The 25,463-nt window shown below is 38.7% G+C and overlaps 1 protein-coding gene across 5 annotated transcripts in view; it reads right to left on the reverse strand.

Moving 5' to 3' along the window:
* The window catches only part of LOC119653418 (focal adhesion kinase 1), a 179,123-nt gene that overhangs the window by 57,306 nt on the left and 96,354 nt on the right, over nucleotides 1-25,463 (reverse strand). For all 5 annotated transcript variants that reach the window (XM_038057996.1, XM_038057995.1, XM_038057994.1 and 2 more), the window contains exons 5-10: nucleotides 11,704-11,870; nucleotides 11,540-11,649; nucleotides 11,185-11,474; nucleotides 10,864-11,134; nucleotides 10,561-10,809; nucleotides 10,373-10,505 (exon numbers count right to left, since the gene is read on the reverse strand). In XM_038057996.1, coding sequence (XP_037913924.1) covers nucleotides 10,373-10,505; nucleotides 10,561-10,809; nucleotides 10,864-11,134; nucleotides 11,185-11,474; nucleotides 11,540-11,649; nucleotides 11,704-11,870 — 1,220 coding nt within the window. The remainder of the gene's footprint in view (nucleotides 1-10,372; nucleotides 10,506-10,560; nucleotides 10,810-10,863; nucleotides 11,135-11,184; nucleotides 11,475-11,539; nucleotides 11,650-11,703; nucleotides 11,871-25,463) is intronic.

A 25,463-nucleotide genomic window follows, 5' to 3' on the forward strand; every position in this document is an offset into this window, starting at 1 on the left:
CCGGCAATCATAATCACCGACCAGAGAATGCAGTTCCCGTCCTCCATTTTCTCACAGTTGGGCAAACTCATCGGCTTTAAATGCCATCCGACTACTGCGTGCCATCCGCAGTCTAATGGTATGGTATGGAAAGGTTGTACAGGACACTCTGAAACTCGAAACTCACCCGCCTGAGTGGCTCGCCTACCTGTTGGTTGACAGCCACGGGGGCGGTGGCATAACCGGGGGAGCATTCAGCAGTGAGTTGCACTACTTTGGTGTGGAGCTCGGATGAATCTCCGTTAAGCCGCCCCACAGTTCAGCGCCTCCACAAATCCATACGTCTTTGACTTGCGGCACTATGCTGTTCTACTCAGCAAAGTCTTGAAAAGTATAATGTTGCGAAAGAACGGAGACGTCCGAATCAGAGAAGCAGTCCGATTCAGTGAATGTAGGCGGATAACCTTTTATATACTAGTGTATAGCGAAAAATGCCGACCTACCGAAGGACCATCATAAACTCCGCCGTTTAGCACAACGACTATACGCCCACGAGGAGACATGCGCCACAAAGGAAGAGTACAGACTCCGAGGCACGATAAATAAAAATCAAAGCTCGGGGTTGGCAGACCCTAGTCAACGAGGTAAATGGTCACTCATGGGGATTTGGCTATAAATTTGTCACCTGTAAAATCGGGCCTCTGCAAAAACCCTGCACACTAAGTACCGACCAGATGGACCGTATTGTACGGGCACTTTTCCGCAGACGTCTGGTACGGGTTGATGTCATCAGCGCGGCCGGCGTTGAGGACTGCCCCTTTTCAATATGAAAGAGCTCACAGAGCCACTTTATAAGTTTTATAAAAATAGTTCCTTTTGTTTTCTATAGTTCGTTTTAAGTAAAACTATTTAAAAGGAAAAGTTTCCAGTTTAACTATAGATTTATTGTTATTTTAAGAATTGCAGACACGTGTTTCGAACACAATATGTGCTGGTTTTGTAACAAGATTACAAAACCAGCACTGAAGAAAGACACATATTGGGTCCGAAACATGTGTCTGCAATTCTCAAACAAGTCGGAATACCGGAAGCTCGCACTTCGGTTATAAAGATTTTGTGTTCATCTTACAATATGTGAGAAACATCTACGTACATTTTTCCATCCGTATGTAGCTACAAATCCAACAGATTTCTTCATATTCTTCAAAACTACAAGTTATGCGCACATATTACAAACATAAATGTTATTCTCACCCTAAACAAACAGACTGCCTATTACCGAACACTGTACATATCCATGCACGTATATAAATTGATCGTACCCATATTTCCGATTTACTTCATGCACAAAAGTATACATATGTACATATATAGTACGTACATTGAATACAGCTGGTTTGATGTACAAATATATCTATCTGAATTAGACACTAGCCGTAAACTTCATTAGCACACATATATTATAAACCGCCATACACACATGTCTGTTTGGAGTAATTGATATTCATATACAAATGACTAAAAAACTAAAACAAAATAATTCTTTCCGACTCCATTCATAAGAACTCATTTCGTTGTGGTATTGACGAATTCATATGTGATGATGACGTCATGCAGGATGTAGAGTGCCCAAAATTCACCAAAAATGGCAGTTTCACCGCCTATATCTTTGTAGTTGTTGGATTTTCTTAAAACTTGACCAAATTGTGCATTATGTTATCTATTAGTTGGGACGGACATAGGGAGGGGGGTTGTCGGGTAAATTTTTAAAATGTGGAAATATACTGTTATTAACTTTATTTGTTCAGATATCGGAACCGGATGTATTTTGAGGCTTAGATTTCGTAGAGATGCACCACTGTAATTTTTGTCAGATTTTTCGGTGGGATAGGTTCTGAGAACGAGACCTGTTACACTTTATGTGGGTCATATTTTGAGCCCTCACTCCCCTATATTTCACCCAATGTCAAATATGCAACCAGTTTCGAAAAGTACTAATGGAACCTTTTCATTTGATACCCCACATGGCTACATTTTATGAAAAAAAAATTTTCCCCTCCATTCCTTAAACTTAACACAAAATGGCGCCACTTGGTGTATGTAAAGGGAACAACAGATTACACACTCTTACCAATTTTCGTGACAATCTGTCTAGCTGTTTCCGAATAAATCGGGTGTGACAGACAGACAGACACCGAATCGATTGAAATAAAGTTTTGTTTCACACAAAACCTTAAAAAAACAATAAATCTATAGTTAAACTGGAAACTTTGCCTTGTAAACAGTTTCATGAAAAAAAAGAAGCTGCCAGGTCCTGATGGTATCCAGAAGGAAGTTTATAAACTCGTGCTCCACGAATGGCCAGACTTGCTGCTCGGGGCGTTCAATGTTTGCTTAATAGGGAAATTTGCCGCATAGATTAGGTACAGTACAGGATCGAGTACATTCCCCTGCGGAACTTCTGCTCTCATGTTAGGTTATTTACTGAAAAATATTTGTATTTCACTTGGAATCTTAGTTAAAAACCAGGGAATATCGACGGATAGTGCTCCTCATAACGTTTGATGTCAGAAATGCCTTCAATTCCATAAGATGGGCAGATATGCATTCCACGAGTCGAGTTATTTCTAGCGGATATTGAAAGACCGCTCCCTGTTCTATGGGACGCTACAGGGCCAGATGAGGATGCATCGTAAGCACATTGCTCCAGTGCACAGACGGGGCGTTTTGCGAGTGGCGTCTGCTTATTGATCTGTCTAAACGCATGGTGAGATTGTTTACTTCCTTAACCAACTTCTAAGTAGGCAGTCTAAGTAGTACCTGAACGAGATTGGAAAAGCACGATCTCCTGATTGTGTGCAATAGAGTAGCGGACGACGCCGAACACACCTTTTTCTCTTTTGCAAAGTGTAACCGTTTTCATCAGCAGCTTTATGCAGACACAGTGGAGCTCTTTTTAAACAACATTGTCACAGAGTTGCTAAGGAGCGCTAGCAGATGAAGTCGTGCTGCGCATTATGTTCTTCTTATCGCGAAGAAGATTCAACTCGACCGGCAGAGGGACAGATGGTAAGCGGTTCCTTGAATTAACATCTATCTTGCTCCTCTCCCCTCCCGTTGGTAAAAGGAACTCCCGAAGCCAGGAGAGCGGGAGGACTAGCCCGAAGTAAGGTGTCAAACAATTTCAGGATAGTTCTCTGATGACAGGGAGTTGTTAAGTTGCAAGTCTGACGGCCTACTGTTGCTTGAGCACAATATTCTGTGCGTAAACGCATTCACCTATCCTACTTCCATTTTTTTATGATGCTAAACTTCCTGGAGAGAAAGCCAGGGGCGAGTTGATGATTTTGATTAAAGGTCATCTCAAACACTATCCACTGGAAGAACAAATTAAGGACTTCATTCAAACGACCCCGCTATGTTCGCAGATGTGGTCCCATGAACTTAACATATCATCGGGTTTTTGCCTCTTATGAAAGTTTGCTCTTAAAATTAAATTCAAATTAAGAAGTAACGTAAAAACGGGGAAAAGATTAATAGTTGTACAGAAAACCCCAGCAATGGAAAGGGCTATTTTAAATTATATCATACATTCGATTTAAGAACTGAAATATATTTGAAATTTCTGATGTATGCTCGGAATTGAATAATAAATACTTAGTCCAAAAAGTCTAAATTGATCGTACACATCGGAATATTTCCATTTTACTTCATACACAAAAGCCAATATAACTTCCACTGAAAACATACATATATATAAAAAAAAACAAATTGGACACTACATGTAAACTCCTTACGTATATACCTTCGTATGTATGTTTCGCCCCCGGAGGCCCAGCACTTCAGGTATGAAAGGGTTTGTTGATTTTTTATTTAGGAATATTTGTTTACACGTTGATTTCACTTATATATAGCTCATAGTGAATAGGTGTTGAATATGCCCGATATCCAATTTGACGTGGTACTGACATTTTATCTCGTGGGAATAATAATTTGACGCGAAAGCTCCAAATTTGATCCACCATAACTTTGCTAATAATGGTAGGATTTCCACCAAACTTTCCAGAAAGGTGCTTTATATCAAAGTCTATCTTACGAACCTAGGATAAACTTAAGGGGGGTTCACAGTAAATTTTCAAAATGTCTATGGAACCGGTATTAGACTATGATCTGAAGTCTCTAATTCTAACTATCCCTCCAAACTACGACATACAAAGGTTCTGTCATAAATAATACCGACTAAAACTAAATCCTCCTTCACACCTGTAATCTAACCTCTACTCGATGACGAGGAGAACCTTCAGCAATATCTAAATGTGCTCTATTATGCTCATAAGCGTGGTTATAAATCATATCTTTTATTCAATTCATTAGATTTGATTTCTACTCTGAAGCCTTCAGTACACGATATCACATCACCACCTCGGTTACCTTCACCGGACTCAAAACATTCGCGCGGATTAATTGCTCCCTTTCACATGGGCAGCAATATTAGATTCCATTACGCGGGGTTATCGATTAATAACCAATAACATACTTGTATGAAAAAAACTTAAATATTCTTAAAATTAACTTTTCTGGAGCCATACCTCCGAAAAAAAAACTGCATCTCAACTGGCTTAGAACTCACTTTCCGATATCGTAGAGACCCGATGAACATTACATTAACCAAAAAAGATGTGGAGGAGCAAGATATTGCAAGGACAATTGTATGGCAACAAAGTGTTTCAACTTCACTTTGTTGCCATACAAGTCGGGAAACAGCTAGCTGGGCGCTTCAGGTATGAGAGGTTTTGTTTGCTTCTTCTGTGAGTATATTTGAGTGTAGAACTATCCCATTTGTACATAGCTCGTTATATATATGCATTTAGCATGTCAGATTTAGTATTTCGGGTTGTAAATTTACACGCTAAAGACAACTTTGTGCTACTGTAACTTTGTTCCTAATAATATGATTTTGATCAAACTTGGGGATAATATGCTTCATATTATATTTTATACTATTATACTACCGACTTTTATAACTATGGGCTAAACTTAAGGGGGGTTTTACTAAATTTTCTCAAAAATATGGTAATATACTGCTATTAACTTAATTTGAACAGTAGAGTATTTTAAGGTCTGGGCACTATATAGAAGCAGCTTCATGAATTTTTTTCAGATTTTTCGGTTGGGCAGTTTCTGAGAATGGGTCCGTTAAAGAAATCATCACTTTCCCCCCCTCCCACTCCCCGCCTTTCTAAGAAATCTCAAAACTTTTATTAAAAATGTATGGGCCATATTATTATGATTACGAAAAATTAAAAAGTTGAAGTTGGAATGTTTTTAAAATCGGCGAGCAGTAGAACTTGGAGGGTTTCCATCCAAATTTAACTGTAATTTTATTGTCTGATTATTGAGTGAATTTTATGAAAAATTATCAATAATAAAATGTGCTCTTCCTTCTCAAGAATTGCTTAATCGATTACTATATAGAGAGTTATAAGTTAAAAGTGCTCACAGAAAAAGAGCACTAGCCTGGAACCGTTTGGCACATTACTTCGGGCTAGCTCTGTCGGCTGAGGAAGCTTTCAACTCAGGAAATTCATTTCACCAACGGGAGGGGAGAGGAGGAGAGAGTTGTTAGTTCAATAAACCCCTTATCATCCGGTTCCTTCACTGATTGATACGTAAAATTTCGCTTTTCGAGTTTGTTTGTAGTAAAAATTTTAAACAGTCATCACGAATATTGAACAGAAAAGTTATGTATTTGAAAATATAATTTTTGTTTTTTGTATTATATTTTATAAAGTGACATTTCTTATGCGCATTCGGGACAAGAAAAATAAAGTTTTTTTTTCGTGAATAATAATAATCGTTGGCACAACAATCCATATTGGATCAGGGCCTTGAAGTGTGTTAGAGCACTTCATTCAAGACTGTAACGGTACATTACAGAACACTGTAGGAGGCAATGTGGTCAGCATTACGCTCGCCCGAGATTATTACCCTGATTTCACTAAGGTACTTATTCACAGCTGAGTCGACTGCTATCCGACGTCAAATCACAATACAAACCCCACTGCCGCCAGTGAGATTTGAACCGCGACCTTCCGTACGACAGCCTTGTGCTCTAACCACTCAGCTATTCGGACGGATTTTTCGTGAATACTACATTCAAAAGTGATATTGTATATAAGCTAAGTTTGGTTAAGTTATGGTTTTGCGCATGTCGTAAAGCTTAGCTATGCTTGTTAGTGTTTTTGAAGAAAAAAGTTTCGCCTTTATCTGCCTTTTTTTAAATTATTTAACGAATAAGAGCTAAATTGTGTTTTTTTTTCAGTGAAAACTTTAATTAAGATTTTTATTTCAGAATCTCAAACCGCAGTGATTATTGTAACTTTAAAAATCACTGTATGAAGTATTCAAAAAGGTACGAAAAAGAAAATTGAGGGAACATTCGTGTTTTTAGAAGATCATAGAAATATTACCAAATATCCTAAAAACAAGGAAACGTCACCAAAGCATTCCTTAAAGACGGTTAAATCCTAATTTAGGTAAGAACGAAGGAATAACAGGAGCCGCAAAACAAAGGCTTTAAGAGAGGAAATAACATGCGATCGTTTAACCTATGCTGCCCAAATAAATCAGCGTGTTGCAGGACATAGTGACGCAACGGAATTAATAAAGGATATTAGTTTTACCCCAGAACAAGTGAAAAATATCGAAAAAGTGTTGTTTCTACGCAAAAGGTTACCATCAAAAAGCACACTCTATTATAAACAATATTTATTTTTGTGGAAGCTGGTATGAAGAAGAACCAACAAGAAATTATTCCCGCTGCCAACAAGAATGTCTATCTATGTTATTCACTTCTAAAAAAAGGCAAAGCAGAAGTGCTGGCTAGAGAAGTCGATAGTAACTAATCTACATCGCGCAATTCTGTGAGAATTTAAATGAAGTCTTTATCTTTGATAAAGAAAAAAGATCTAACTTAGAGGTGTTATCAAAATACAGATGTGATGGCTCGCAACGCAAACATCTTCCAAAGTTCATTTGTGCCCCTGCGGCTTATATTCAAATTGATGGCCAAAAGAAGATCATTCGGCAGAATCCAGTACAAACCTTTACAAGATATTTTCGGCCAATACGAATCCGCCTTACGCAAAAATGCAAAGTTATGCAATGCTGCAACAAACACGGCATCAACTATGAAGTGCTATATATGTGGGCAAACGTCGAAAGATTCCAATAAATTCAATAGAAAATCCATAGATAATCCTGATGCCTTTATAATTGGATTATCAATACTACACCCAAGGATCCGATTCATCCAATAAAGAAATAGCAAGCGAAGATGGAAGATAAAAAAATTCGTGGTTCAAACAAAACAGAAAATACAAAACTCATTTAAAGAAGAAATAGGGCTGCTAGTGGACTTTCCCAAGGCTGGCTTCAAGGATTCCAATGACGGAAATACTTCAAAAAGATTCTTAGCTGATCCTCAAACTTCTTCCTACATCACAGGAGCTGACATTAACTCAATAAAAAAAAAAAGTTGATTCTAACAAATTTGCAGAAACAACTGCAAAAATTTGCATTTAATCATACGGATGATACTCAATGACGCCAAGATTACATAAGATTTTTGAGACATGATGCCAAAATAATTAACCACACAATACTCCCTTTTGGCAGACTATCGAAAGAAGCGACTGAGGTCCGAAAAAAAACTTTCGTGTTTAGCGACAAAATTTTGCAAGAATATTTTCGCGGAAAAGCTGCAACGGAGACAATTAAAAAGAATTCTGCGCAGTTTTACGCCTTGCTAAGCAGTATAAGAAAGTCTAGGAAAAAAAAACCTTTCTCCAAAGAGACCCTAAACTTATCACTACTGGAAACATCTAATATAACACAAAACAATAGTGAAGACGTGGAAACAACGTTTCAAGTACCATATAACGATTGTAAACTATTTTATATTGTACATCAAATCGATAAAAGCTAAAAAATAGTTTTCAGCAAGTTTTGTGCATCGTTTGTGTAACTGACCAAGCATGTTGAGCCTTAGCAGCCTATCGTAGGAAGCACTCTAGAGGTCCGGCCCTAGGATGGATCCCTGTGCTACTCCCGATGTGATCTCAATCTTCCTCTGGCCCCTGACCGCAAAAGATAGTTCCACCCACAGGGGAAAATGTCCTCCTTCAGGCAAGTATTGAAACTCCGAGCAGCAAGTCTGGTTGTTGGTAGAGCACCAGATTATAAACTTCTGCTGGGATACCATCAGGGCCCGGCGCCTTCCATGGTGAGAACTGCCTCTGCGAGCTCTTTTATATTGAAAAGGGGCAGTGCTCAACGCCTTTCGCGTTTTTTATATCAACGGGACGCCTAGGGAAAAATACTCGTACAATACGGTCCATCTGGTCGATACTAAGTATACAGGGTTTCCGCGGAGCCCCGATTTGTTCCCCGTGAACTGTGGACTCTCTCAATGGAAAGTGTGGTTTGCAGTACATACAGCGGACCTATACCCATACCACTACACGCCAGTACAAGCTATCAAAGAAGGAGATTCCGCGAGAAGGTTAGATTTCTGCAGATTTATGCTAAATGCTGATGTGGAAGACCCGAATTTCCTTAAATTAATATTGTAGATTGATGAATCAAAATTTAATAAAGATTGGGATTACAAATTACCAGAGCGCTCACTATTGGGCCCCAAAATAGCAAGGAAATCCCAATAGGAAGAGAGTAAAAAGGTCACAACGTAGATTCAGCGTGAATGTGTGGATGGGCATCATTTATAATCATTGGGCCTTACTTTCTCCATAATAATTTAAATGGCGAAGGCTGCGGTGACCTAGGCGACTTATTGGAGGATCTCGCACTCAATCTATTTCGAGACATGTGGTTTCAGCATGATGGCTGCCCTGCACATTTCATTAGAAGTGTTAGAGAATGGCTGGACACAAATTATCCCAACAAATGGATTGGACGAAGTGGGCCTTTAATCTGGCCAGAGAGCCCAACCCAATTTCATCAGTTGAAGTTTTGAAACAAAGAATAATTGATGCGGCGAATGAAAAAAGGAGGACTTTTACAACTGGTGTAGTAAAAAGTGGACTTCGTATACAAAACAGAGGTAGAGATGTTCAACATGAAATTTAGAGGTATTTTATTCGACCATAAAAGTTGAATAAATATTATTTTGTACTTATATATTCTTTAATTTAGTTATCTAAGTTCAAACAATAAATTAGATTAAATAAGCTCCATTATTGTTAAATCCCATGTAAGATAAGAAGTTAAGTTTTTTTTATGAGTTTAAATAAAAACCCAGATTGTTATACCTCGTTGGATAGCTGATAAATTTTTATTATTTTTAGGTAAATTCGCAAAGCAGTTGCCATATTTTTTTTAGATATCTTGTAAAGAAAATTAAACTTTTTAAATTTGTACTTTCAATCGTCTACAATGACCTATTTAGTTAACTTACGTACAACTATGGTTATTGAGGACATAAAGCATCTTATTCTACATGAAAAATTAAATAATAATAATAATAAAGGCCACATATCACAAAATATCCAATTAAAAAAATTGAACTTCGAGCATCTCGAAAACGGTTAAGTTTGGGGTAGGGTGTTTCATATTGAAATTAGTCAGAAATGATGGAGGGGGGCAGAGGCAACTCATCTGCCCCGCGAACAGCGTGACCGAAACTGACAAGTGGAAAACCCCTCCTTTACGTAATCGCAAAAACACGATAAGGGTGCGAATTATATCCCAGTTAAACCGCCAATAGTTTGAGTATAAGCTGGGCTAAAGCTAGATTATTATTTGAGTATTAGTTAGTTTTTTTAGGATTTGTTCCTCACCAATCTCTTAAAAAATGTGCTAGATCGTAGTACCCATTTTGGCAATAAATCTGAAAGTAGCTCTATGTCCTAAATTCCTGCTTGCTCCCTACTAATTTAGGATTAGAATGAAAGTAGTTAAATATTATATATATAAAATTTCATCTATCCAATACAGGGATTTCGTATACAGGAACTACACTGAATTTATCCCGGATTAATTTCTTATGAAAGACGATAAATGCAGTAGCAAAATAATTAAGTATAGGAAGGAATGTCCCAATGATATATTTAAGGGACACTATCTCATGCGGTCGTGGTTGGTCCCAGAAAATCAATGGAATGTCCACCGAAACGGCAATAATCTTCAGCTAATATAAGTTTTATATGAAATCACCGGCGTCCCGTGTACTCAACAACTTAAGCCATAATATCAAATATCCTAATTACACTCATCAGCATGGAATATGCATGAATGCATTTAATTTTTTTGAATATCAAATTTAGACTAAATTTGAGGTAATATTATATAAAATTTATGAGAATATAAGTCTTACTTGTTAGCATGGGCCTTCAAATAAGCTCGTAATTCGCCTAATTTTGCAAGTTCCATCACGATCCAGATAGGCTGTGAACTGCAGATTCCAATTAACCGTATTATGTGTGGATGATCAAACTTTTGCATTATAACTGTAACCAAAATTTTTAATATGACAAAATAAAAACGTTTTTGATCGTATCATACATGCTTCTTCGAGGAATTTCTCTGCTTTGGTTTGATCATCATCTGGTTTGCATGTCTTCACGGCTACTTGTATTACACCTGAATTGCCCTCTTTATCATTTACATCTGAACCAATGTTATCGGTAAACAATTTCCTTTCACTTGCTTTCTGTTTTATTCGACACAGACCAACATGTACATCTCCAAACTGACCAATACCGATTGTTTCAAGTAATGTAATTTGTGATCGATCCAGCTCGTAGTTTCGAACTTCATCAAAAAAATATATTCAAACGGAAATATAAAAACAATTAAGTGGCTTACCTGTTGGAGTTGAATAATCTCCCTCTTCTTCTACTAAACCTATTTCTGCGTAATCTTCATTGAAAATTGGAACGTTGGTTTTAATTTCTCCCGCGTTTGAAATGCTTTCATTTTGATTGAATTTCCCATCAGGTAATTTGCAGTTTTTATTTTCGAGCGAATTATTTGCACTATTATGCGGAGTTCCATTTGAACGGTCCCAGAGGGATGAATTCTGGCCATTTACAAGGCGACAATATCCATCAACGAGATCGGCGATGCTCTCGGCTGTCTACAAACAAAATATGACTAAAAAAGACTTCTTAAACCTGAGAGACTTACATTCAATCCTTCACAAGTTATTGTTAAATCTTCCTCATTATTCGTCACTTTTATTTTCAAAAAAGTTTTGGTTTCGCGACATTTGCATGAACTATCCCCAGCTAACAATTTTCTATCAGCTAACGGACTATGCGTTATAGGAGTGCATTTACTCTGCACTGTTTGTGACAGTTCTGTATCGACGATTTGTATGTTGTCTTTTGGTAAAACGTACGTTTTAATTCGCTCAATATCTCTAAAGTCAGTTATCTTTGTTAATTTCGCCTGGGGATGCGTCAGATATGAAATACCTGTAATTGTATGCATGGCCCAATTAACTTGCAATATATTTTTAAAAATAATTCAAATGGTTTACCTGTATGAGGGCCTATTACCAGGCAGACATCGAAATGCCAAGCTGAAGTTAAAGTGACAGTGAATTGCTCCTGATCGAACGTGTATTGTGTCCCTAGGAGCTCAAAAAACCTGCAAGGAATGTTCAATATTCAAACTTCTACGATTGCCGACTTATAAACTTACTTCAGTATATATTCCATTTCACTGTAATTATACGCCTTTTTGTTTCCAGCAATGATCATTTTTTTTAAGTTTTTTGGCTTAATTGTATTTATCACAGACTTTGGTAAAAAATTGCTAAACCCAATCTCTTTTTCTATATAGTCCATATGTTGCTTTTTATCTGAAGTCTGAAAAAACGTTTAATATTATATTTTAATTTTTGGAATTTCAAAATATTAGATTTAATCTCTATTAAATTATGCTATTAATCCAAAGCATATTAATTGGTGGATACACATGCATTTAAAAAAAAACAGGACAAATTTATATGTAGAATTTGATAATAAATGGCTCGTCATAAGTAACTACATATTTCTGAGATTTGGCTCTGTGTAAAAAGAACATCCGGAAGAAATCAGCAGTTCCTATCAAAGCACCATACTATTATGCTAGCGAAAAATGTGTTGCACAGAGGTAAAATTTCAAAGAAATTTAAAATCAAAGCGAAATTTTTCAAAATTGTTTTTTTTTTTTGCTTATGCTATTTCCCGTTGTGATCGATGACGTTCGATGACGCTGACCGAAAGTGCAGAAACTTTCAATGGGCAGAGAAAACATTTTTCATTATGCAGATGCCATTTGCGTTCCTCCACAGCGAATCAGTTGGATTTGGAAAATGGTACTTTATTTGGCAAAAGATGCAAGAATCCAATTGAAGGTTAATATCAGAGCTTCCAAGATCTGTGTGTGGGGCCGTCACACTCCTACTATCTGCATTTCTGGATAGAACATTGAAGGGTGAGTAGACCTACGAGACCAAGGCATCTCAATTTCGGGTGTTGATTGCAGTCCTGCTCATTACGCCACCGTTGAAATGCTAGGAGCGCACTTGCCAGGTGAATTTAATGGTGGCGGTATGGCGAAAAGAGAAGAGAGAAGGGAAGAAAAGATCTCATTACGTGACTGCTGACCATTACGAGCATTGAAATAATATGGAATCAAATAAAAATTCAATTCACAAAGCGTTCTACGCAACCCTCAGAAATCGCCCAGCCCGATAAGCGTTTCGTCAAGTCAGATATTAAGCTTTGGAATCACCATGCCCAAATTAAGGTCTGTGTGAAGAAACGCCCCTAGATGGTACTGTCAATCGTCCTTTTTCTAAAAAAAAACTTAAATGCTTAGCCCAAATTGAGGGGTGCGTGGATAAAAAAAAATGGGAGAAAATTTCTCTTTCTCTAATTGGGCAGGTGTCATCAAGTGGATGCGGACACAGGATTACCTCCATCCTTATACAAAAAATGTCTCTTTTTTAAACGATTCTTCTGCCCGGAAGTTGTCAGCACTCATTATAAAGCAAACTGTCCTGGAAGATTGCGCATAAACTTCAATAACCGCACGATTCAACTTGCGACAGAAACCATATGTTGCAGTGTATTTTAGGCAGGCAAATAGAGAATAGAGGAGACTACAGGATCTGAGAAGAATATCTTCTACGAGGGAGTGTAAAGAACCCACAAAGACTGACCCCGCTTTCACATACAAATCAAACTTGGAGATTTCAACAGCTACACCCGGCGTCAAAACATTTCGTGCACATTCTGTAAACCGTTTTTTCTGGTTTCTTGCAAATCGTTTTCCCACTTCAGGTTAATTTAACCAGCCAATCTATTGTTTAAAAGATGTTTGATATTTTCTTTATTGCCTTAAGTGCCGTGGATTCGAGTAAATCCGTTGCTTTCGAGTGAGGGTTGAATGAGTTTTCCGAGAAACGTATTGCAATGAACACGAAAGGAAAGTTAAGTGTAGAAGAAAAGGCGTAGTATTTTGGAAGGAAGAATCTTTACCTGCACGAAAGATAACACGCAGATTGAGTCGACTGTGTGAACTTTTCTTAAATTTTATGTGCAGACAGGAACTTTAGACAGGAAAAAAGGAAGCAGCAGAAAAAAAAAGTAGAACAGATCGCGATTGTGGGGAAAGTAGTCGGATCAGCCTCCGGAATCGATATAAAACAGCTCGACAAATTAGAAGAGAGCTAAAGGCATCGACCTCATGCAAAGTGAACCTACGAACGATGCGGCGTCGCCTAAATGAGTTTGGACTTCCTTCCCAAAAGCCTGCCAAAAAGCCTCGTCTGATAAAAATCATGAAGAACAGGCGACTCGCCTGGGCGAAACTGGAGCGTGGACGACTGGAAAGGAGCTACTTTTTTCTAATGACTCCAAACTTAATTTGATTCGACCAAATGGTACAGCGGGACATGGAACTGGGGAAATACTGATGCTGGCCGGCCATGTAAAAGAATCCAAATGTAAATAAATTCTGCAAGATGGTTTAATTCCCACCATTGAAGCGTTAGGTGAAAAGGTCGATAATGTCATTTTTTTGGGACGACTCAGTCCCTGCACATAGCGCCCAATCTGTAACTATTAAGGATTATTTCAAATATTTTCTTCACCTATTTCTTCCACTATTTCTCTTTCCACAGGTAGTGAATTTTTAAGAAGATTTGGGGGTAGAATCTTTATCCTGGCCCGCGAACACTCCAGACCTCAACCCGATCGAGAACCTGTGGCGAGTAATTTCCTTGAAAATACGGAAGAAAAGCCAACAACTCTCGCTGCATTGAAATATGTAGTGTGTTATGAAAACTTTTCCTTTGATATTCTTTCGCTTTACGAATCGATGCCAAAGCGGTCGAAAGCTGTGATTAAGGCTAAAGGAGGCACAACTCGATTTTGATTTCCTTATATTTTAATTTAAAAAAGAAAAAGTGTGTGAAAACTTCCCGAAAATGAATTAAGACTTTAAGTAAAATATAAACAAACACATAAACCTTCAATGGAGTTTAATTTTTACATTGTTCTGTTAAGCTAGTTTTCTGTAAAATTATATTATATACAGACTTGTTAGCAAGTTGTTCCCGAAATAGCGGTTTTTGGGAACATCACTTGCAAATAGAAACAAGTCATGAAACCGGAAGCTGGACACTTCAGCTATGAAAATATTTCATATTTATGTATTTCTTATATAAAGACACTTGAGTGTGCATTTGCCACATTAGTACGTAGCACGTATTATATGCATATATTATGTGATAGTATCCACTTTCGACTGATATTGACATTCATAGCCTTGAATTTGCAAAGGAGCGACAACTTTGGCCTAACTTGGTAGGATCATGCTTTATGTTATAGCCTATATTATCGCTCATGGTGCTAAAATGCACTTCCAGCCAATTACTAAAAATTATAGTAATATACTATTACTAACTTTAATCGAAAGGAAATCGGCATTAATTATATTTCGGAGTTTAGGCACCATATAGTGGCAGCGTCATGATTTTTTTCAGTTATTTCGGTTGGGTAGTTTCTGAGAATGGGGCCATTAAAGAAACGATCAATTTCCACCTTCCGCACTCCCCACCTTTTCATCAAACTTCAAAACTAAGACCGGTTTCGGAAAGTACTAGCTTTCATTTGATACCCCACGTAACTATATTCGATGAAAAAAAAATGGACAACCCCTTTTGCATGTATGCTCCCCCCCCTTAAATGCGATGTAGATTTATATAACTCACTGTATGCGTGGGTGTTCACAGTCAAGTTTGGTGTAAATCGCTACAATAATCTCCGAGAAAAATGCGTGTGACGGACAGACAGACCGTAAACCGATTTTAATTTACACAAAACTTTAAAAAACAAGTCTTAATTATCTCAAATAATTTAATCGCTGCAAACACCGTAAATTTAAACTTAGATATAAATACAATTCAAGCAATATCTTTTGTCGTATTTTTTTTCTAATTCAGAGCGATAATTTTTGTAAGAAGTCTGGTACTTTATGCCCCATCGTAGTAGATAAGATTTTCGAGCAATATGGATCCATCGCTTTCTTTGGTTTCTGTTGAATATAAGTGCTAAGTAAGTATACGAAATTTTTTGGCGCTGGGTGTAAGTAGCGACGTAACTTGTATTTAAGCGATACGTCGGCACGCTTAATAAATATAGTAATAATCGTTGGCGCAACAATCCAATTGGATCTGGACATTGAAGTCTGTTAGAGCACTTCATTCAAGACCGTAACGGTACACTGCAGGATTACAGTACCCTGTAGGAGGTGATATTGTCAGCATGCGACGTCAGTCGATTGGTATCCCACGTCAAATTATGACACCCTTAGCTTTTATAAATAAATCAATGACAACGGATCGTAGACTATTCAATGTCACACGACAAAGTCGCTAGGAGAATTTGGTTTGCACAAGTCTCTCCAGTCTACACCACTTTCAACCAATTGTGTTAATAGAACGTCGTCACATAGGGTGGCTAACATAAACTCAAATTACAAACATAACCACCTTAAATCATCATCATCATCATCAACGGCGCAACAACCGGTATCCGGTCTAGGCCTCTGCCTTAATAAGGAATTCCAGACATCCCGGTTTTGCGTCGAGGTCCATCAATTCGATATCCCTAAAAGCTGTCTGGCGTCCTGACCTACGACATCGCTGCATCTTAGGCAGGGTCTGCCTCGTCTTCTTTTTCTACCATAGATATTGCCCTTATAGACTTTCCGGGTGGGATCATCCTCATCCATACGGATAAAGTGACCCGTCCACCGTAACCTATTGAGCCGGATTTTATCCACAACGGGACGTTCATGGTATCGCTCATAGATTTCGTCATTGTGAATCATTCATCCTCATGGAGGATGGGGGGCCAAAAATTCTTCGGAAAATTCTTCTCTCGAACGCGGCCAAGAGTTCGCAATTTTTCTTGCTAAGAACCCAAGTTTCCGAGGAATACATGAGGACTGGCAAGATCATAGTCTTGTACAATAAGAGCTTTGACCCTATGGTGAGACGTTTCGAGCGGAACAGTCTCTGTAAGCTGAAAGAGGCTCTGTTGGCTGACAACAACCGTGCGCGGATTTCATCATCGTAGCTGTTATCGGTTGTGATTTTCGACCCTAGATAGGAAAAATTGTCAACGGTCTCAAAGTTGTATTCTCCTATCCTTATTCTTCCTGTTTGACCAGTGCGGTTTGTTGTTGTTGGTTGGTTCGTCTTTGGTGCTGACGTTGCCACCATATATTTTGTCTTGCCTTCATTGATGTGCAGCCCACCTTAAATCCCCTTTAAAAATCAAGCAAGAATAAACACTAAAGCGATTCATAACAAAATCCGTCGTACCACCTATAAGGGGAAAATAGATACCGCAATAACTACAGATTTCAGGTATCCTGAAGATGAAAGTGATTTCTAATAACATCTTGCTCGGACATGTAATAGGGAAACATGATCTTTGTGACTGTAAACCCTTCGCTTCCAGATTGCATCACTGCAAAATCGTGGTAGCGGGTGGTCGAACGAAGACGATGATGAGTAGCTTAAGAGCGCTTCATCATGTTTCTCAACTGTATAGCCTCCGATCAAGTTCCACATCTTGTGGTGATGTGCTCCATCAAATAGAAGTTAAATTATCTCTACCATTAATGCACTCAAGCAGAGTAAAGTCCTTGAGCTCGACGGTCTCTCAACTTGTTCACTGCAGCTCCTGCAGTTTCTGATGAGTTGCTACTTCGTTCTGACTTATTCGAGTGATCGCTAAGATTCCGTAAAAGAACACCCGTCTTGACTGCAATAATTGGAGGGGAATTAGCGTGCTTCCTGCCGTCGTAAAGACAACTTAGAGCATATTAAAAAAAACCTAGAAAACTTGATCAACCAAAACAACTTATTTGTTTTGCACTACCTATTTTCATCCCACTTTTACAATTTATGAAGATAGTCAATACTACATTTAATGCATTATCAACAAGCGATTAGTAGGTAAAATAAAACGAAGACCTTTTTTATACCGTGGTATTGAATAAAATTAATGATAAGCAATGCTATAAAGTAGCAATATGCAATTGCAAATAAAGGGATGCACGTAATTAATTTGAGCTCAAAGTCATTTCATTTTTGTGTAAAGCAAAATTTTATTAAAATCGATTCAATGCTTATCTCTCTGTCGGTCTGTCACACGAGATTTACTCCCAAACGGCTGGAGTTATCGTCACGAAATTCGCTGGGAATATGTGTCCTGTGCACCGTTAGACGTGAAACGAGTTACATAATTTTCTGTCCCCATCTATGGGAAAGGAAGGAGCAATTTTTTTTTTCACACAATGTGATCATGTGAAAGGACGCATTTAGTGCTTTTCGAAAATGAGCTCATTCCTATTTGGGTGAAGTGCAGAGGGGTAAGGACTTAAAATGTGTGCCCCGAAAAGTGAAGCAGGGCTCGATCCCAGAACCAGATTCCTGTTAACCTATCCAACCGAAAAATCTGAAAAAATCAGTGTTGTACCTACGCAAAATCTTGAAACCTAGATTTTGCCAAATCCCATTCCGATATCTGTCCAAATAAAGTTGATAATAGCATATTATTATATTTTAGAACTCACTTGAAAACCCCCATTAAGTTTATTATAGATGCATACAATTTTGCAAGTTTCACGGTAATCGTATTGAAATCAGCAATCGGTAATTGGAGACGTACATACTAGAACTCTACACCACAAACCATTCCATTACATTACCAACTGCTGAAACGAGTTTTCTATCTGGGAATTGGGTTCGTGTGTAAGACTACTTTTTGCGCGTTATAGTATTTTGATGAGGGTTTTCATTCAATTATAAAATGATTTCATAAGAAAACGCATATTAGCAAGGATATAGTGTCAAATTTGTCTTCTTCGTGTGAATTGACTGCATTCTAAAACATCAGAAAATTTCTTTAAAACGTTTTCAGCTGAAAACCATTTACTAGATGTAATTACCAATTATGAGATAACCCTTTCTTTGAACAGTGTTGGGCATATTTGTATTCGTAAATACGAATACGAATAAATCTGTACGATGATTTTCTATCGATATGAATACGAATGAATTCACAAGTGAATACGAAGATGGCTGTATTCTCACGTCCGAAAATGAATACAAACGTATTCGTATTTACGAGTACGAATACGAATTCTGTTGGAGATTTAGTTTCTTTCACTGACGGCAATCTGATACAAAATCATTACATCCCAATACTAAACGTGACAAATTGCTAAATAAAAATTACTGTATTCGAAAGAATAGAAAAAATTAAAAGTATTTGAAACTCACTTTCTGTCAGTTTCCTAGTTTCCTCCTAAAATTTAGTAGAATCCATACCCAAATGATCATAAGTTGTGATTGATGCAAAAGGGGGTCAGCATCGCATACTAATTAATTATTAGATGAATTGATTTATTTTTTGACTACAATTACTATCATTAATTTTAGTTGAGCAAGTATCGTAATGGGATCTATTTTGAATCCTAGATTTTGTATATATGCAGCATTGCGATTTTTAATTAGATTTTTCAGTTGGATAGGTTCTGAGAACGAGACCTGCTACTCTTTTCGGAGCATACATTTTGAGTCCTCACTCTCGTATGCTTCTTCCAACGTCAGAAATAATTAGTTTCGAAAAGTACTAATCGGGCCCTTTTATATGATATCCCACATGACTATACGTACATTTTCCCTTTCATATATATGGTGAGCCAGGAACTGGGTAAGGATCATAAAACTGTTTGGAACAATTTGCAGAAGATTGGATTCCAAAAAAAGCTGCATGTTTGGGTGCCACACGAGCTGACGGAAAAAAATCTCTTGGACCGAATCAACGCCTCTGATGCACTGCTCAAACGGAACGAATTCGATCGATTTTTGAAGTGGATGGTCACTGGTGATGAAAAGTAGATCACGTACGAAAATCTCAAGCGAAAAAGATCGTGGTCGAAGTGCGGCGAGCCGGCCCAAACCATCGCCAAGCCCGGATTGACGGTCAGGAAGGTTTTGCTGTGTGTTTGGTGGGATTAAGGGAGTTATCCACTATGAGCTGCTCAACTATGGCCAGACCCTCAATTCGGTCCTCTACTGTGAGCAACTCGACCGTTTGAAGCAGATAATTGACCAGAAGCCAGGATTGGTCAATAGGAATGGTGTTCTCTTCCACCAGGACAACGCTCGGCCTCACACATTTTTGATGATCCGCCAGAAGCTACGGGAGCTCGGATGAGATGTCCTATCGCACCCACCGTATAGTCCGGGCCTGGTACCAAGTGATCATCTCTTCCGGTCAATACAAAACGCTATTGGTGCTACTAAGTTCGCCTCAAAAGAGGCTTGCGAAAACTGGCTGAGTTTTTTGCAAATTAGGAGGAGTGATTATAAGAGGGGGATAATGGAGTTGCCTTCTAAATGGCAACAAGTTTGCGAACAAAACGGCGCATATTTGACTTAAATCGGATAATTCTAAGTATGTTAAATAAAGCGTTAAAATCCGATCACAAATACGACATTACTTTTTCCCCAACCCAATATTACGTGATCGGATAGCTGAGTGGTTAGAGCACAAGGCTGTCGTACGGAAGGTCGCCGTTCAAATCTCGCTGGTGGCAGTGGGATTTGTACCGTGATTTAACGTCGGATACCAGTCGACTCAGCTGTGAATGAGTACCTGAGTCAAACCAGGGTAATAATCTCGGGCGAGCGTAATGCTGACCACATTGCCTCCTACAGTATTCTGTAGCGTACCGTTACGGTCTTGAATGAAGTGCTCTAACACACTTCAAGGCCCTGATCCAATATGGATTGTTGTGCCAAAGATTATTATTATTATTAATATTACGTGCTAGGTACCATGTTTTTATAAAAGAAATACACAATACCTTTCATACCTGAAGCGTCTAGTTTCCGAATTCCCGACTTGTTATTACATATATGTAATTTCGTGCATGTACATTCAACGTGAAACATAATTAGTGAATTCAGGTACGACTGAATAATTCAAGAAGATATTTCAGTCGTTTTTGGAAGTGAAAGGGCTTACTCGCGATAATGTCTCCAATGAAGACGAGACCAATCTTACCACTGCTAAGTCACTTGAATATTGCCAAGAATCTGGTGCACGGAGTTTTAAGGTGTCCAAAGAAAGGGTGAAAGCTATGGTAAATCGCTGGAATTGCTATTGCTATTGCTGCTTATTAGAAAATGCAAGAAACCGCGGTGTTTCAAATACATCACAAACTTACCTGTGACTTATAAGGCGCAAAAGAGTGATAGGACAGACGCGAAATTATTCGTCGAATGGTACAAAAGCGATTTTATAAAAGCTCTCAATTCACTCCCGCCAAACGTTAAATGCAACCTATGGGCCAGGGTGTCATCGAAAAACTGAAAACAATGTACTGGAAGCAGTAGCGTCGTTGCTTTCTCGAAGGAACTAAACCTGAAGCACTGTTGCTACATGATAGCAAATGTTTGACATTCTCTGACTGAAGGCAATCTATGAAATGCTTGTAAAATTGTGGACCCTTTCTGAAGAGCCGGAGGTTGAAGAAGAACGTGTTACGATAAAGACGATGCCATGGATTAGCTAAATCATGATTCTAATGATCCTGGGTATCAAATTTTAGACGACGGTCAAATTATTTCATCAATAATAAATTACGATGATCATGACAACGACAGCAATAGTGACGAACGCGTTGATACACCGAAAAAAACCTTCGCATGCGGAGGCATTTTCTGCTTTTAAGACGGGCCTCGAATGGTTCGAGAGACAGGAAGAATGTTATCCAACGTAATTTCTCTTTCTCAAATAGCGGGGAGATGTAGCTGCTCGAAAATGTTCAAGCTGTTCGTTAGACGGACTCTGTGTAAAAAGGTATTGTTTTTGTTTGATCTTGTCCCAAAAAGCCTACATTTCGATTATCCGAACTAATCTCTGTCCCAATTAGTTCGGATAATCGAGCCTAAGCACGGGAAGCTCGGGAATCGGTTCAATGTGTCTGTCTGTCTGTCACACGCACTTTTCTCAGAAATGGCTATACCGATTGACACGATATTTGGTGAGAAGGTGGTAACTGTGAACGCCCAGACATTTAGTGAGTGATATACTTCTACGTTGAGATTAAGGGAAGCTCCATACATGCAGAAGGGGGGTATACAAATTTTTTCCACGGAATATAGTCATGTTGGGAGTCAAATGAAAGGTCTTGATTAGTACTTTTCGGAGCCGGTCTTAGTTTTGACATTTGTTACAAAGGCGGGGAGTGGGAGGGGTGGAAATTGATGATTTCTTTAAGGGACCCATTCTCAGAAACTATCCAACTGAAAAATCTGAAAAAAATCATAAAGCTACTTCTATATGGTGTCAAGGTATCAAAATACTCTCCATATCGATATATGTTCAAATTAAGTTAATAATAGTACATTAAGATATTTTCGGGGGAATTGAGTAAAAGCCCCCCTTAATTTTATCCTAGATTTATAAAAGTTTGTAATAGTATAGAATATAATATGAAGCATGTTATCTCCAAGTTTGATTAAAATCGTATTATTACTAACAAAGTTACAGTATCTCAAAGTTGAACTTATTATGTAAATTTACTACAACTAAATATCAATATCACACTAAAGTGAGTAGTTTGACATGCTAAATGCATATACATAACGGGCGCATATACATTACGGGTGTACGTAACAAATGCACTCCAATATACTCACAGAAGAAGCAAACAAAACCTTTCATACCTGAAGCGGCGAGCTTCCGGTTTCCCGACTTGTTTTATTTAGAATATTTGGCTACACATTGGGTCCACTCGTATATAGCTCGCGATGCATATAAGTTGAATATATCCGTTATCCATTTCGATGTGGTGCTACTACAGTTTAGTCAATATTAGTTGGATTTCCACCACAATTGCCACTAAAGTCAATCTTACTGCGGATCTAGGATACATAAGGGGGGTTCGCAGTAAATTTTCAAAATATAATGTACTATTATTAACTGTATTTGACCAGATATCGTAACGAGGAGTATTTTGAGACCAAGATACCATGTGCACGGACCACCAACATTTTTTTTTGCAGAATGTTCGCTTGAAGAGTTCCTGAGTATGTGTCCTTGAAGTAATTGACCCCTGTCGAATGCTCGACGCTTCTGGTGTGAAAGGTTTTATTTGTTTCTTGTGTAAGTATATTTGAGTGCAGAACTATCTCATCTATACGTAGCCCGAAATGTATTTGTATATTTGGAATGTCATGTTAGTATATTTTGTTGCAGTAAATTTACCCGGAAAAGACAACTTGACCTACTGTAATTTTATTAGTAATAGTACGATTTTGATCAAACTTGGGTATGTCATGCTTCAGTAGTCCTCAGTTCCTCTTCTTTTCTACTTTATGTAGTCTATATTACTGCAAATTTGTATAACTCTTAGATAAACTTGAGGGGGGTTTCTAGTCAATTTCCCAAAAAATATAGTAATATATTAATATTAACTTGATTTGAGTATATATCGATATAGAAAGTATTTTGAGGCCTGGACACCGTAAAGACTTTTCGGTTGGTTAGTTTCTGAGAATGTGTCTGTTCAAGAAAACATCATCAGAAACCGCACTCCCCGATTTGGCTTCGAAAAGTGCTAATCGAGACCATTCATTTGATACCCATATGAGCAGAGTTTGGTGAGTAGTAAGGAGTGATCAATAGAATCAAAAGCTTTGGAGAAGTCAGTATAGATTCTATGGAGATCGTTTCTTGTATTTAGAGACTTCACAACAAAGTTGGTAAATTTCAACACATTGGTCACAGTCGAGCGACCGTGTTGGGTGCGTGGGGACAAGAAGGAATTCGACAATTGAGGGATTCATAAGAGGAATGGAGGATACAGTAGCCGAAGAGGTATTAACTATGTCTAAAGAGAAGTTAAAATCACTGACAGTCAGTCGAAAGGTGGTGATAAATTTGATCATCATCGGAAATCAACGAGAGAGGTGAGTTATTATTTGATTTTATTATTACTTCAAACCTATGGAGTCAAAGGTCGGGGCTCTGGAAAAGGCATTCGATACCGCCTTTAAAGTCTCGTGCCCTACTAAGTACAGCAAAAAGACACTGCCACCGTGGTGGAATGAAGATCTCTCTAGTCTCAGCAAGCTGACCAGGGAAATCTTAAACATCTGCTACAGGCATAAATATTGGCAGCCATACAAGGACTGCCTGATGAAGTACAAGTCTTGGTTGGATTATTGTCAGAACATCGAAAACACCAGTGAATCCGCAAGAGGCTCAGCAACATTCTGTCCAAGGAAGAAACGAGCTCGGCGCTCTGCGGAAACCCTGTTCACTTAAGGCCAATCAGATGGACCGCATTGTAAAGGCACTATTCCCTGCGCATCCCGTATGGGATGTCGCGGACTTCGACGCGGAGATCGCAGAGGAGTGTACACTTTTCTCTATAAAACAGTTGGAACAGGCAGTCCTCTCTATGAAAAGCAACAAGGCGCCAGGACCCGATGGTATTCCAGCATAGGTATACAAACTGGTATTCCAACACCGGCCAGACATACTGCTCGGCGCATTCAATACTTGCCTGAAAAAGGGCTCTTTCCCCACTATTTGGAAGGTGCCAAGGATTGCGCTGATCCACAAAAGGAAAGGCGACCCCGAGTTGCCGTTTTCATACTGCCCACTATGTATGCTTGACACTGCGGGAAAAGTGCTCGAAAAGCTCATCAGAAGTAGACTCGCTGAAGCGATACGCGCTGCCGGAGATTTATCTCCCCGGCAGTTTGGTTTTAGAGCAGGGAGATCCACAGTCGATGCTGTCATGCAAGTCGTGGATGTCGTTCGACGAGCGGGCGCCGAACTCGACGGGTGGTGCTCCTCGTAACGCTTGGCGTGAGAAACACATTCAATTTCGTAAGATGGGGAAAGACATTCTACTTTTCACGTGCCGAACTATCCCTTGCGGATATTAAGGGACTATGTGAGGAACCGCTCCCTGCTCTATGAAAGACTAGAGGGTCAGAGGAGGATTGAGGTCACGTCGGGCGTAGCCGGACCTCCGAAACGCAGGCGCAAAGCAGACTTGGCATATTGATATATTGAACCGCGAAGCAACTTTTAAGAAAACCAAAAAATAAATTTGGAGGGTAGTGCTGACGTGCCGAAATTGGTCTAAAATCATATCGTCCTACAAAAAGGGCAAAATTCATAAGAAACAATGACAATGAGATCCGTTTGAAATTCGCAAAGCAATACAAAACATTCACTGCACTGATTTACTGTTGCGTGGCAATTTGGTTCTTAATAATAATCTTTGGCACAACAATCCATATTGGACGAGGACCTCGAAGTGTGTTAGAGCACTTCATTCAAGATCGTAACGATACACTACAGTACACTATAGGAGGCAATGTAGTCAGTATTGCGCTCGCCCGAGATTATTACCCTGATCTAACTCAGGTACTCATTCACAGCTGAGTCGACTGGTATCCGACGTCAAATCACGATACAAATCCTACTGCCACCAGTGAGATTTGAACGGCAACCTTCCGTACGACAGCGTTGTGCTCTAACCACTCAGCTATCCGGACACAATTTGGTTTTTTTTAGCTCCGGTTTAGTAATGAATCCACATTTGAGGCATTGACAGACCGCTTTGTTTCCATTCAAAGACGATTAGGAGAAAAGTATCACCCTTCCTGTGTTCAAATAACTATTAAACACCCTGACTTAGTGATGATTTAGGGAGTGGTAGTGAACGATTTTAAGACTTTTTCAAGGACTTTTTATCTAGTCGAAACATCGCCGCTCTTCCTTGGCCAAGTCTCCTGATATCAACCCAATTGAAAATGGTTGAAATGTTTTAAAACAAAAATTTTATGAAAGGCAAGTATG

This window comes from Hermetia illucens, chromosome 4 (genome assembly GCF_905115235.1).
Source record: "Hermetia illucens chromosome 4, iHerIll2.2.curated.20191125, whole genome shotgun sequence".
NCBI classification, from domain to species: Eukaryota; Metazoa; Arthropoda; class Insecta; order Diptera; family Stratiomyidae; genus Hermetia; species Hermetia illucens.